The following is a 15,742-nucleotide window of genomic DNA, read 5'->3' on the forward strand; positions in this document are numbered from 1 at the left end:
CTCCCTCTGAAATGAATTTCCATCAAAGGTGGTTGTTTTAAAAGTGTTTTTAAAATATTTTAAGAGTATAATGCTTGAAGTGGTTGATTTCATTTATTTGGAAAATCCATTATGTGGTACACCACACTTCCCAATGACGCTGAATATCTTTAAAGTTATCACCATATCACTATTTTGGGAGACTGTTTCACATCACATGACTGTTTTATGAATATTAATTAAAGCTGACTAATCGAGTGCTGAAAGTCTGTATATAAAGGAGTGGGGTGATCCCATTTTCTTATCTTGGGCTGGTACTTGAATTCTCTTCCATTAGGAAAAAAAAGAAAAAAAGACCTGGGAAGTATACAACGAGACTCACGTGCATTGAAGGAAAACTCAATCTACAAGGAAAAGAAAATTATCAAAATACTTTCTTCTCAAGAGTTAACTAGTACATATATTTTTAATTTCCACTGGAATTTTTATGAAATTCCATTGCTTAATTTCATCTTTGTTTTTTTATAATTCTTAGGAATTAAATAAACTATAAATTTTATTCAGAGCAATCGTTTCTCTCCAATCTCTCTCTATGATCCAGATCTCACTAATTATTAAAAATGTTTGAATAGATATTATCATTGGAAAATGCTTACTGGCTGCTATTTGACTGCACTGACAGACTAATTCACATATCAACTTATAAGTGCAACCTAATGTCTTTTAATACAATAATTATACCAAAACTAATTCTTTCTAAAGTTATACGACACAGTGGCAAGTGTAATTTACCAACTATGTCACTGAGACAAATATCTCCTTTTACTTATTCAAAAGCACAATAAAACTTAACATGAGGGGCTAATATCAAACCTAAAAGGTTGTAACATATCTTGGATGTGCTTCATTTTCAATTCATTAGCCAGGGCTGGATTTATAAAGCAGCCTCAAGATGCCCTTGAATTTTGTTTGTTTGTACAGATATACTTTTATGTATGCAAGACAAGGCAAGCTAAAAGGTCTACCTTAAAAGTAAGGCCTGAAATCTGATCAGATCACTAGTAGTGTTATCTGTCTTGGATTCTTTTATTTTCTCTTTTTCATTTAAGAAAAGAAGAAACTAGGTCACCTGAAACATTTAGAGGTGGGAAAGAAGTGAGGCTGGTTATTAGGATAACAGTGGGTCAAATGGTAACCAGTGTAAGATAGGGAGAACACAAAACTAGAAGTCCACTCTAAATAGTCTCTACCACAGAATTTGTCTATATATGTCCAATTTCTGACTCAAACTTAGAAGCATAAATGTATGGTAGAGATATTATCCAGGGAAAGAAGTGCAAAACTGCCGGTGCCATCACAATTTTTGATAGATTAGCCCATAGTTTGAAAGAATGAGTCAGTTTTCCTATCTGTAAATAAAACACTATTTTATTTTATTTATTTTTTTAACATCTTTATTGGGGTATAATTGCTTTACAATGGTGTGTTAGTTTCTGCCCCATAACAAAGTGAATCAGTTATACATATACATATGTTCCCATATCTCTTCCCACTTGCGTCTCCCTCCCTCCCACCCTCCCTATCCCACCCCTCCAGGTGGTCACAAAGCACCGAGCCGATATCCCTGTGCCATGCGGCTGCTTCCCACTAGCTATCTACCTTACGTTTGTTAGCCTGTATATGTCCATGACTCTCTCTCGCCCTGTCACAGCTCACCCTTCCCCCTCCCCATATCCTCAAGTCCGTTCTCCAGTAGGTCTGTGTCTTTATTCCTGTCTTACCCCTAGGTTCTTCATGACATTTTTGTTCTTCTTAAATTCCATATATATGTGTTAGCATATGGTATTTGTCTTTTTCTTTCTGACTTACTTCACTCTGTATGACAGACTCTAGGTCTATCCACCTCATTACAAATAGCTCAATTTCGTTTCTTTTTATGGCTGAGTAATATTCCATTGTATATATGTGCCACATCTTCTTTATCCATTCATCCGATGATGGGCACTTAGGTTGTTTCCATCTCCGGGCTATTGTAAATAGAGCTGCAATGAACATTTTGGTACATGACTCTTTTTGAATTTTGGTTTTCTCAGGGTATATGCCCAGTAGTGGGATTGCTGGGTCATATGGTAGTTCTATTTGTAGTTTTTTAAGGAACCTCCATACTGTTCTCCATAGTGGCTGAACCAATTCACATTCCCACCAGCAGTGCAAGAGTGTTCCCTTTTCTCCACACCCTCTCCAGCATTTATTGTTTCTAGATTTTTTGATGATGGCCATTCTGACTGGTGTGAAATGATATCTCATTGTAGTTTTGATTTGCATTTCTCTAATGATTAATGATGTTGAGCATTCTTTCATGTGTTTGTTGGCAGTCTGTATATCTTCTTTGGAGAAATATCTATTTAGGTTTTCTGCCCATTTTTGGATTGGGTTGTTTGTTTTTTAGTTATTGAGCTGCTTGTAAATTTTGGAGATTAATCCTTTGTCAGTTGTTTCATTTGCAAATATTTTCTCCCATTCTGAGGGTTGTCTTTTGGTCTTGTTTATGGTTTCCTTTGCTGTGCAAAAGCTTTGAAGTTTCATTAGGTTCCATTTGTTTATTTTCGTTTTTATTTCCATTACTCTAGGAGGTGGGTCAGAAAGGATCTTGCTGTGATTTATGTCATAGAGTGTTCTGCCTTTGTTTTCCTCTAAGAGTTTGATAGTCTCTGGCCTTACATTTAGGTCTTTAATCCATTTTGAGCTTATTTTTGTGTATGGTGTTAGGGAGTGATCTAATCTCATACTTTTACATGTATCTGTCCAGTTTTCCCAGCACCACTTATTGAAGAGGCTGTCCTTTCTCCACTGTACATCCTGCCTCCTTTATCAAAGATAAGGTGTCCATATGTGCGTGGGTTTATCTCTGGGCTTTCTATCCTGTTCCTGTTTCCTATCTTTCTGTTTTTGTGCCAGTACCATACTGTCTTGATGACTGTAGCTTTGTAGTATAGTCTGAAGTCAGGGAGCCTGATTCCTCCAGCTCCTTTTTTCGTTCTCAAGATTGCTTTGGCTATTCGGGGTCTTTTGTGTTTCCATACAAATTGCAAAATTTTTTGTTCTACTTCTGTGAAAAATGCCAGTGGTAGTTTGATAGGGATTGCATTGAATCTATAGATTGCTTTGGGTAGTAGAGTCATTTTCACAATGTTGATTCTTCCAATCCAAGAACATGGTATATCTCTCCATCTATTTGTATCATCTTTAATTTCTTTCATCAGTGTCTTATAATTTTCTGCATACAGGTCTTTTGTCTCCTTAGGTAGGTTTATTCCTAGATATTTTATTCTTTTTGTTGCAATGGTAAATGGGAGTGTTTTCTTGATTTCCATTTCAGATTTTTCATCATTAGTATATAGGAATGCCAGAGATTTCTGTGCGTTAATTTTGTATCCTGCTACTTTACCAAATTCATTGATTAGCTCTAGTAGTTTTCTGGTAGCATCTTTAGGATTTTCTACGTATAAAAACACTATTTTAAAATAACATCATATTAGTGCCCGGGTTGAGGTCTTGAAATACCATCTCTCACTAAAAGTAGGGCTTACTGGAAAAGGCTGATTCCTGATCTGGGACAGAAGACGGTCAAGATGAGCCCTGAATTTCTTATCACAGCATGGAGCAAAGAAGCTGTCAAAAGACCGCTCAGGTCATGTTGTCTCCTGAAGGGATTCCCACGGATCAAAGATGGGACACTTTGAGCTTCAGCAAAAGTAACTGCAATGGATTAAATCCATCAAATATGTTTACATCCATCAGCTCATAATGGCATTTTAAAAAAGAGAAAAAAAAATAATTGGTCCCCTTTGGAGGAAAACAGGGAACTGATTATCTTAAAAACAGGTAAATAAAGGGAAAGAATCAAGCATTTATCCCGTCTTTCCTTTACAAACTATACCACTGGGTAACCAAACAGAGGATGAGAAAAGTGACTCTTTATAAAACCATTCCAACTAATAAATGAAAACAAAATGGTATATTTAGAATTTCACCATTTTGCAACACCCAACAAATTAACAGAAATAAGCATGAACCATCAACAGCTGCTAACATCACAAAAAAGAGAGGCAACCAGACATTGTCTCATATAGTCTTGCCAAACACCACCTATAATAATGCCTAAGGGACTGACTTGAGCCTGATCCAGACTCTGGATCCAGCTGCCCATTTGCAGGAAATATGGAAGACAAAGGAACATGCTGAACTGCGCTTTGAGCAAGCAATCAGCAAAATCCAGGCTGTGGAAAACTACAATTCAAACAGCCTGAGTCTTCAACAGGAAAAGGAAAAGAAAAAAGATGGAGGACCAACCTAAAGATTAAAAACGACAACTCATATAAATACTATTTTTTAATCGGCAAGACTAACCTACAGTGTCTAGCAATGTACATTTAAGTTATTACTATAGAAGTCAGGATAATGGTTACATGTGGAAAGAGGTGGCTGTGATTGCAATGGAGCACTCAGAAGGGGCTTCCTGAGAGGGTGGCAAAATTCTATTTCTTAACCTGATTGGTGATTAGAAAGGTGTCTGACTTACAGTAATTCATCAAACCACACATTTGTTTTTTACTGATGTTTTATTTTGCAATAAAAAGATTTTTCTTAAATAACAGGTCACCCAAACAATTCAACACCTAACAAAGGCTTAATCTGTTTCCCATTCTCTAGTCTAATGAGGTGAAAACAAGAGGTTGAAAAAGGAAGTCAGTGCCCATCATTTCCTCCCTATCCACTTCCACTTCTAAGGGAACCACCTAATATCACATTTTGGGTGGAATAGATTCATATTCCTGAGAATGTGGAATTCTAAGAAAGAGATTATAGATACCTAACCTGTTCCTCTCCCAGCCTTTCCCCATCCCCCAAGCTGCTCAAACCCAAAACCTAGGAGCCAGAATTGATTCCTTCTTCCTCATTCCCCATATCTAATTTATCAGTAAGTCTTTCATTTCCAACTCCAAAACATAACTGAAATCTGTCCACTTCTCTCCATCTCCACTGACTTCACCATCTCTAACCAAGTGCAACAGCCTCCTCATTTGTTTGCCTGCTTTTATTCCTAACCCTCTACAATTTATTCTACCCAAAGCAACAAGAATGATCTTTTAAAAACATAAACTGCTTAAAATTCCACTTAAAACTCTTTAATGACAGCCCACTATACTGACTTAAATCCAAATTCCTTTCCATGGCCTGAATCATTGAATCCCTGCCCATCTCTCTGACCTCATCTCCAACCACTTCTCCCATTCTACAACCCAGCCACGGTGGCCTTATTTCAACTCCTCCCACACACTAAACTCTTTCCCACCTCCAGGTCTTCTCACAGCTTTTCCCTCTTCCTGGAATACTCTTTCCGGCTACTCACACAGAATACGTCTCAACCTCATGTTCACAGCTTAAGTACCTTCTCAGGAAGCAGGTTCCACCATTTTTCTCTATCAATACATACTACTTCTACCCTTCATAGCTCAAGCTCCAACTGGAGTGTATGTTCTATGAGGGCAAAGATTTCATCTGTTTCATTCAACAATGTACCCAGCATCTGACATTTAAAAGGTAGTTAACAATTACTGAATATATGAATAAATGAACAAATTAATGAACTCAAGGATGACAGTCAATTGCTGCCATGAGCAATAATCAATGAGTAAAAGAAGTCAGTTTTTAGAAAGAAACAGGAGAATGGGGTAACCCAGCAAACGGGAAAAATAATGCGGCTCCAGAGAGAAAGAGTCAAGGAAATTAACTGCCTATTCTCTTTAATTTATGCTTGCTTCAAATATGTAAAAAGTTCACCTAAATTTCAAAAATAATTTTAATTTGCATTCCTTTCCAATTACAGAACTCTAGGTCCCATGATTTCAGAAAACCAAAAATTCTAAAAATGAAAAAATGATCTGCAACCTAAAAGTCCATCAACAGATGAATGGATAAAGAAGATGTAGTATACATACACACAATGGAATATTACTCAGCCATAAAAAGAATGAAATAATGCCATTTTTAGCAACATGAATGGATCTAGAAATTATAGTATTAAGTGAAGTAAGTCAGGTGAAGACAAATATCATATGATATCACTTATATGTAGAATCTAAAGAAATGATACAAATGAACTTATTTACAAAACAGAAGTGGACTCACACATAGAAAACAAACTTAAGGTTACCAAAGGGGATGGGGGGGCATAAATTAGGAGTTTGGGATTAATATATACACACTACTGTATGTAAAATAGGTAAACAACAAGGACCTACTGTACAGCACAGAGAACTATACTCAATATCTTGTAATAACCTATAATGGAAAAGAATATGAAAAAGAATATATATGTGTGTGTGTGCATATAACTGAATCACTTTGCTGTACACTCGAAACTAACATAATATTGTAAATTAACTATACTTCAATTTTTTTTTAAAGTAGGGGTATAGAAAGCAATTGCTAAGGCAAAAAACAAAAGATGATCTAGACAGAGAATAACATTCTATATTTTGAATACATGACAGAAACTACTCACCCTTAGAATCACATATGCTCAACAATTTCCCCATTTATAAGTGTATCAAGATACTAATATTTATATCAACATATCTGAAAAATTTACTCTATTTTACCTCCTTATTAAGATGTCTGGTATTATATAAAATCTATAGACTAATTCAGAACCCACATATAGTACTACCACATGTACACCTATATTAATTATCATTAATGCTAAGAGCTTCCTGTTAATTCTCATTTTGCTACAAAGTCATTTTTAAAGATATATCCTTTGATGTACTATTAAGAAGTTCAAGGTAATCTGCACCTTAATTTCATGGCATGCAAGCAATGGACTTATTTTTAATTTTTATACATGTCTGTTTACATATTTGTTACTTCATTTATTCAACTTGAGACTGTGTAAACAATTGTAATAAGACAGTTCAAATATAGAATCTTTGTTCTACAATATGAGCTAAAAAACTTCTTGAACTTAGAGTAACCCTAACATATGAGGCAACTCAAATAAAATCACAACAAAAAAGCAGCTTGGGACAAATAAAAAAGAAAATTTCTTATCAGGTAGTATCAATTTTCACTTTAGAAGAAAAAATCTAAAGACCTCTGGTAGATAGAGAGGGTGGAGCTGTTAGGGAGTCAGAAGTTGATGTCATTGTAATTACAGTGGGATATTTCCAGTGCACAGGGTCATTCTACACCAGAAAGCAAAAGAGCCTTTGCCTCAAAGAAATCTTCATGTATTATATTTGCCTTTATAAACTCTGTCAGACACCATGGATAATCATTTTCCATTTTCCCATACCTTAATTGGGACATATATAAAGTGTTCAAAATACAGTCGTTTTTAAATAATGGTTTCCTCTCTCCCCTTCCCCTCTTCCCTTTTTAGAATCTTAAAAGAATATCTCTATTGTATGTATAGCTTGTTACAATTATACCACTCCGGATTCCTTTGGCAATACCATCATCAGGAATGGTGCTGGAAATGAAATCCATTTCCTCACTGTCACAACTACATACACCAACAATGTTTTTCAAACTGCAGATCGCAGCTGATTAGTAGGTCATGAAAATAACTTGGTGGGTCATGACCAGCAATTTTTCAATGAACTAGAACAGAACAGAAAATAGAAAAGTACCAGAGAACATCACACATAGTTCATTCCATGAAACTTCTGTTTTTGGGTCTCATCATCAATATTTAAAAAAAAAAAGAGAGACAGTGAAAGCCATAATATATGATGGCCTGAAGTGACAGTACCCCTAGTTCTACAGAGACTTCCTTGAAACTAGAAAAACTAAATTCTAAGCACTTTTCCTCCCTTATAACCAAACAAGAAGTGCTCAATTTAAACCCATTATTTTTAAAGCTTTACTAATACACATTTCTGGAATGACCACTGGAATTTTCTGGGATTACTTCAGAAAAACAAACTTCAACCTAGCTGTGTTTAACACACATTTACCTTTTTCTTTATGTTTCTAACAAATTCTTCTGTACCAATACATGCTATATCTCAGCCCCTTAAAGAACAATGGATAAGTTAATCATTGCCTAGAGTTGACTAAAGACTGAGTTTATCTCCTGTCTTAATGTACAACTGAAGACTGCTCACCAGGAACTGCTCCAGATGCTGTCATGCTCCCTCTCTCTAGGAAGGAAGAGCCAGTTGATTTTTCCCATCTACAGGGCCTAAATCAATTCTAATGGAGCTGGTGCCACCCCAAATTAACCAAGAAGAGCCAAAGGGAGGACAGATATGCTTTAGGGACCAAGTCATTAATGCAAAGAGATGCTCCTGTTCGCTGGATTCTTCTCTCACTGATTACTTAGAACACCTCCTCCATTTGCCTGCCACTGAAGTTGGAAGCTTCCCCCAGGGCCAACCCACTGAGGCCGCTGCTTTTGTTTAAGAGTTCTAAGAATTCATCTTCTCAAGGTCAACTGGAGTTCTCCACTTAGTGAATCTCTCCGATAATAAACACACAAGAATTTTACTTTCTAACGTTCCAAGGACACTGAATTAGGCATACAGACATAAAATGAAGCCCATTATTTTCTCACTGCAATATCTTCACGATTTTCCTGACACCCTACTATCTACTTATCTGGTTTGTTGCTTTGTCCCACCCAACTCAATTCCTGAAAGTTTTCCCTGTTGTCTTTTTACCTCTGTTCCTAATTTCCAGCCTAAGGTCAGAGCCACTGATGCTACAGACTGATGTGGGCTCCTCATGCTGAGGAACATATGAATACCTTCTACTTTACCCTTCTATATCTTTGTCACTTTACCTTGGATTTTTCATTCCATAATCTATCTTTTTTTTTTTTTTTTTTTTTTTTTTGCGGCACGCGGGCCTCTCATTGTTGTGGCCTCTCCCGTTCTGGAGCACAGGCTCCAGACACGCAGGCCCAGCGGCCATGGCTCACGGGCCCAGCCGCTCCGCGGCATGCGGGATCCTCCCAGACCGGGGCACAAACCCATGTACCCTGCATCGGCAGGCGGACCCTCAACCACTGCGCCACCAGGGAAGCCCCATAATCTATCTTTTGACTGATAATCCATTCATTCATAGCAACACTTTGCCTTATAAAATGATTGCTTTCTTACCTTCACTCTTCATTTGTGTGAATGCACTTTGTACTCCTAACATGTTGACTTCGATCTTAACTTCACTTTCTCCAAACTAACCACCTCTTTACACTATTAAAAAAAAAACTGCCACAGAATCCAACTATAGCTTAAATCATACAACTCTCAAAGGAACCCTCCTACACTGTTGGTGGGAATGTAAATTTGTACAGCCACTATGGAGAACAGTATGGGAGTTCCTTCAAAAACTAAAAACAGGGCTTCCGCGGTGGCACAGTGGTTAAGAATCCGCCTGCCGATGCAGGGGACATGGGTTCAAGCCCTGGTCCGGGAAGATCCCACATGCCACGGAGCAACTAAGCCCGTGTGTCACAACTACTGAGCCTGCGTGCTCTAGGAACCGTGCTCCACAACAAGAGAAGCCACTGCAATGAGAAGCACATGCACCGCAACAAAGAGTAGCCCCTACTTGCCGCCACTAGAGAAAACCTGTGTGCAGCAACAAGGACCCAATGCAGCCAAAAATAAATAATTAAATAAAATTTTTTTAAAAAAACAAAAAGCTAAAATCATAGCTACCATATGGCCCTGCAATCCCACTCCTGGGCATATATCTGGAGAAAAACATGGCCCAAAAGCATACATGCGCCCCAAAGTTCATTGCAGCACTGTTTACAATAGCCAAGACATAGAAGCAACCTAAATGTCCATCAACAGAGGAATGGCTAAAGAAGATGTGGTACATATATACAATGGAATATTACTCGGCCATTAAAAAGAATGCAATAATGCCATTTGCAGCAACATGGATGGACCTAGAGATTGTCATACTGAGTGAAGTCAGACAGAAAAAGAAATATCATATGATACCCCTTATATGCAGAATCTAAAAAGAAATGATACAAATGAACTTATTTACAAAACAGAAACAGACTCACAGACTTAGAGAACGAACTTCTGGTTACCGGGGGGAAGGATGGGAGGAAGGGATAGTCAGGGAGTATGGGATCAACATGTACACACTGCTATATTTAAAATGGATAACCAACAAGGACCTACTGTAGAGCACAGGGAACTCTGCTCAATGTTATGTGGCAGCCTGGATGGGAGGATTGGGGGAGAATGGATACATGTATATATATATGGCTGAGTCGCTTTGCTGTGCACCTGAAACTATCACAACATTGTTAATTGACTATACTCCAATATAAAATAAAAAGTTTAAAAAATAAATAAACAAAATTTAAAAAGAACTCTCCTTATCTTGAGAGTAAATATGCTTCAGTAGCTTACTCTCTTATTATCCTTCCAGTGTTTTCACTGTTCCAAACCAACTTGTCCTCTAAGTAAGCCTCTATTAATAGATTTTAAATAACAATTAATCCTATAACCTAACGGAAACAAAGCCTATCTGGTAAAATATATCTCACGAACAATGATTTTCTTTACTCGCTTTGACTAGTACTGTATATAACTACCCTCCCTCCAGCAGCCAGCGCTCTCATGCTGCCCACCTGTCTATCACAGAGAACCACCTCCCCTTCTACGAATGTTCTACTTGGAGAAGACCCCATGTTTGGTCACCTCTCTTTCTACCTATCAAAACTTACCTATTCTGTGGTCATTTTGCTGTCACCTAGTACTACCCCTACAAAGAAATCTGATAAACTCAAAGTACCAAAATGCTAATAATTAATAACCATTTAATGGATTTCCCTTCCCAGAATGACTTCATTTTAATAAGGATTTCTGAAGACCTCTGTGACAAACAATTAAGGAAATCTGGGGAATCTAAAAGCCATTCTGATCCTCAAGTTAGTGACATAGCTGACCACATCTACTGCCTATGTTTAACACGAGCCTTGTTGAGGACACCAAATCAATAATGCGAGGATAAGAGGGACCTTACAGATCATCTAATCACTAGATTCTCAGATCTGGTTGCACAGTTGGAATCTCCAACTCCCAGAGGAGAAGAATGATACCCAAAGAAGCAAATTTCAAAGTCAGTGACAAAGCTGGGCCTAACACCCAGGCCTAATGCTATGTCAGATATATATGAACAACAGGATAAAAGTATAAAGCCATGTATGGGAATGACACATACCCAATTCAGAACAGTGACAACCCTTTGGCGGATGCGGAGGGAATGCAATTGAGAAGAGATATACTTAGGGCGCTTCAACTATATTGGGAATATTTTAAGCTGGGTAGTGATATGTAAGTATTTACTAAATTTGTCCCCATTATCTTTTGGGTGTCTAAAATTTTGTAATTAAAAAAAGGACAATTTGAAGATGGATACTCAAATGGATATCATATTAGGAATAAAAAGAAATATCTTAGGCTAGGAAGTACTCAAATAAGATACTGCATGAAACAGGCCTTGAATAAAACACAGATTACCAGCAAAAAAATAACACAAATTTTCTAAAGGAAAAGCATGAAAAAAGGCAAAGCTGAGAGTACCCACAGCCTATAACCTAAATAAAGAACAATAGGGAAACTTTGGAAGGACAGATTCAGCTTGGATAAGTAACAAAAGGCTGGGGGTTAAGGTTGAGATCAAGTGATAGGGGCCTTGGGTACTAAGTCAACTAAAAAAATCAATCCAAAAATAAAGGAGTAGCATGACTGAAGTGATGTTTTAGCAAAACAATCAGAAACCATGTGCAGGATGAACTAAAGCAGTGTTCTGTGGATCATTAGGAGGTTCTGTAGGACACCAAAAGGGGAATAGAAGGAGGTAAGGCACGGGCAACTAGGTTCTGCCGCCCTGCCCCTACTCCAAAGAGAGCCTTTCTGCTGTTAAAATGTTTCTGCTGTTAAAATTTTTTGATAATCACTGGACCACAATGCCCAATTGGAAGGCACTGCTATAAATCAACTGTGAGGGTCTTAAAACCCTGGAATGAGATAGTAGTATTGGGAACGAAAGGGGGGGCGGGAAATGAATCCACAGACTTTTTGATGGAAAATTTGATAGGATCTAATGTTAAACTAAATAGGATAATGAAAGAATGGCTCTACACGAAGAAAAAACAAAAATACTAACTGAGAAGCAGCTATTGGTCATACAGACTTGAGCATCAGCAACATATATGTGACCATGTAAAAATGTATGGGCCCTAAGGAAGAGCTACTCACAGCAGAAAAGCAAAGTGGCCTTCTTACACAGATTAAAAACAGAACAAAGGGGACCAGAAGATTATAGAAAGAGGTGACCATGGAATGCTAAGAAAGCAAGCATAGTTTCAAAAAGAGGCATCACTGTACACAATGAGCGGGTGCACAGCCCTTGCAGCCAATCAGACCCAGGGTTCTGGCACCTCCTCCACCTGCCCAACTTATTTAACCTCTCCAAGCTTCATTTAATGAGTCAAATATAAACTAACAACTAACATTATTGAACATATCATGAAGCACTGTGCTAAGTGCTTTACATCTGACCTCATTTACTCCAAAACACATTTTACAGATTAAGAAATTAAATTTAGAACTAGCATAGTAAATTGCAGAGCCAGGATTCCTATTTCTTGAGACAATAAAGTAAAAGAATGTATATATAAAATTCCTGGCAAATAGTAAGACCTCAAAAAATGGTAGCTATATTTCATTATTAGAGGGTAATGATTAAGAGGAGCAACACAAAAATTCACTGTCAGTTATCTCTGTCGTAGCCTTCCATGTGGCAAACCCCCCTAGTGACCTCATCTATAAAAACAGGATTAATGTCTGTAATCCAACCTACTCAGCAGGGTTGCTATAAGGATTAAATGATATTATGAAAAAGAAAATGCTATGAAAAAAATTTTAAGAGATACTCAAATATATGGGATTGTCACATATCTTTTGCTCTTTAGAAATGCCTTCCTGGATGAACATGTCTCTCTGAAGAGAGCTAAAAATAACTCTCTTAAATGTGCAACCACCACTTTGAAGGTATAAGTCACCATGGAACAGTGATATATACCACCCACCCCTCCCCCAACCCCTCCAGGTTCTCTAATGTCCCTGCAAGGCAGGCATTCTCTTATGTCTATAGTGAAACTCTGATAACTCAGAATAGAGCTAATCAATACAGAGAACTTGTACTCCAATTCAGAGTTATTCAACTTGGCCTTATGGTACTATCTTGGAGGTGCCCCTTACAGTTCTTCCAAAACAAGATGGGGGAAACACTGATTCCAGTTTTCTTCTATAGTATTAAAACTGGGTGCCAAATCAATATTAGAATTGGGATATTTTAAAATGCCAGAAAAGAATCTATCAAGGGCTCTGACAGCAGGTGTCTTTTGGAAACTCCTCCACAACCCCCCTTTTTCACCTGAACAGATGGTTCCCAGACCTCAAGGCTCACATGTCTAGTCACACAATTCACAACAGCTCACAAAGTTCCTACCTTTTTAATTATTACATGTTCCTGAATATACCACCTTTCATCTAAAGATCTCTAAGTATCAAAACACTCTTTACTCTTCACAACAGCACTATGGGAGAGAGATTAGTACACTTATTTTATAAATTAAAAATGAGAGACTGAAGTTAAATGGTTTATCCAGCATCAGTTGATTGATTCATTCTTAAGGAGAAAATGCACATTATGAATTTATATCAATGGACAGCCTTGATTCAGCTTCACACGATCATTTCAAATACTAGTTCAAAAGTATCTACTGTGTACTCGTACACTTCCAATATAACAAAGAATAAATATAAACTAACAGTAAATACCAAAGCATCACTATTTTTACATGCTAAAAGAAAACCAAACCAAAAAAAAAAAACTATATGGCAGAGGGGTTCTAATTTAAGATTCCTACTGTCTTGCATCCATAAATACTTTTGAACTTGCGGAGGAAGGGGAGAGGAACACCTGTCAGTGCAGCATATCCACACTAAGTTTTACAAGGCTGTGTAGCTATTAATATTTAATTCCTTGAACTGTAAATAAACAACCCGCTTTCTCAAAAAACAAAAGGCAATATTATGGAAAACATCTGACAGGAAAGCCTACATGGTTGTAAGCAGCCCAATAATTTCCTAGTTTTACGTCTCCCAGTTCGTGAACTTGCCACGAGGGAAAACTCCACCCGCCCCAGGAGTCCGGCCGCCGGGCGCCCAGCGCTGCCCACCGACTCTCCACCCGCGCCAGGCCCGGCGGGCCGCGGGGGAAGCGAGGCTCGGCCTCCCCTCGGGCCCCCTCGCCCCACGGACAGATGCGGCTCGGCACTCGGACCCGCCTCGCGACCCCCGGCGCGCCCGGCTCAGGGCCCCACAGTCTGGGAGAGGTGTCTCGGTCCCCCCCAGGCCTAGCCGCCCCCGCCCTCCTCCTTCTCCCCACGCCCCGCGTTCGTTACCTCTTGGGCGCCGGCGGCTGCTCCATGGCGGCTGGGGGCAGAAGGAGGTACCAGGTGGCCGGCGAAGGTCGGAGCGGGCAAAGAGCCGGGGCACCGGCCGGCCGAGCCCGGGGAACCACAGAAGGAAACTCCAGGAACTCCAACCAACTTCCCCGTAACTCCGCAGCGGATCCCCCGCCCGCTGGCGAGTGCGGCGCCTCCCGGCCCGCCCCGCCCCTCGGCCGCCGGCCTCCGGCTGCGGGTGGGGAAGGGTGGGCGGAGCCATGCGCTGGAGAGGGTGACTGGTGGGCGGAGCCGAGGGCGGAGGGAGGGGCCGGTCCTAGTGCAGGGGAAAAAAGGAGCTGGGACTGGAAGGGCGAGAGGGTGAGGCCTAGCCAGGACCCAGAGCCTCTCTCTGCTGGCCTGGGGCACGTTGCTTTGAAGTGGCCCAAAGCTGCCGCTCCTCACTTGCCTTCATTGCTTTTGCCCCAGTCTGATTTGACTCATTTCTCTGGATTTCCCAAGGATACCTCCCAAACATCTTGAGCAGTCGTTTGAAGTACTGCTAACTGCCCACGCTCCCCTCTCTAGTTCTCATTATAATTATTGGTTATGTTTTCCCCCAGCCATCCCCCAGTAATAGGGATACTTCTGGAAATTCTTGTTTGATTTGATTGTGGACAAACTCCTCACAATAATTAGGTCTAATTACAAAGAAAATAATTACTGCAGTGAGATCTCTCATGCACTAGATTCAGTGTGCTGTGGCCTTACCAGCTGTTCAACTGGGTAACCTGGCAAAACTATCACAAATTATGGTGCATGGAAAAGTATTCAGTTAGACCCCTCCTTGCATCCATATTGTGCGTGTACCGCTTAACCTTAAATTTCATCTATAAATATCTTTCTTATGACCATACACAGCTGCTATGTAATGACTTTGCTTGTTTTTGTCAGAAATTGTCAAGATGTAGTATCATAGAGTTTTTTGAAGATTCGAACAAAGAATGTGAAGAGAATATTGTAAACATTAATCCAAATTACACTTGTCTATTAACAGTCTTTTTGCATTATTTTAAGTTTTGCTATGTAATAAACTTACATGATTTATTTTCAAACCATTATATTCTCCCCCAAACTTAGTTATTTTAAATTTGTTAAGACCATTCATTGTTGAAACCTAAAGTCAAATTCTGTGAACAAGAGAGATTATTACAGAATTTATACTTATTTGCATCTATTAAAGATCCACAGAATAACAGTTCGGAAGTAACA

The 15,742-nt window shown here is 38.9% G+C and overlaps 1 protein-coding gene across 2 annotated transcripts in view; it reads right to left on the reverse strand.

The window, feature by feature from the left end:
* The window catches only part of STK3 (serine/threonine kinase 3), a 321,732-nt gene extending 307,061 nt beyond the window's left edge, over nt 1–14,671 (reverse strand). The window contains exon 1 of one of the 2 annotated variants that reach the window (XM_027131492.1): nt 14,489–14,671. In XM_027131492.1, the coding sequence (XP_026987293.1) occupies nt 14,489–14,514 (26 nt within the window). In that variant the 5' untranslated portion in view covers nt 14,515–14,671. The remainder of the gene's footprint in view (nt 1–14,488) is intronic. The other variant, XM_027131491.1, reaches the window with a different exon arrangement.
* Between the last annotated feature and the right edge of the window lie 1,071 nt (nt 14,672–15,742).

The sequence above is a fragment of the Aethalodelphis obliquidens genome, unplaced genomic scaffold, assembly GCF_003676395.1.
Source record: "Aethalodelphis obliquidens isolate GAN/ISIS:26980383/991018 unplaced genomic scaffold, ASM367639v1 scaffold39, whole genome shotgun sequence".
Lineage (NCBI taxonomy): Eukaryota > Metazoa > Chordata > Mammalia > Artiodactyla > Delphinidae > Aethalodelphis > Aethalodelphis obliquidens.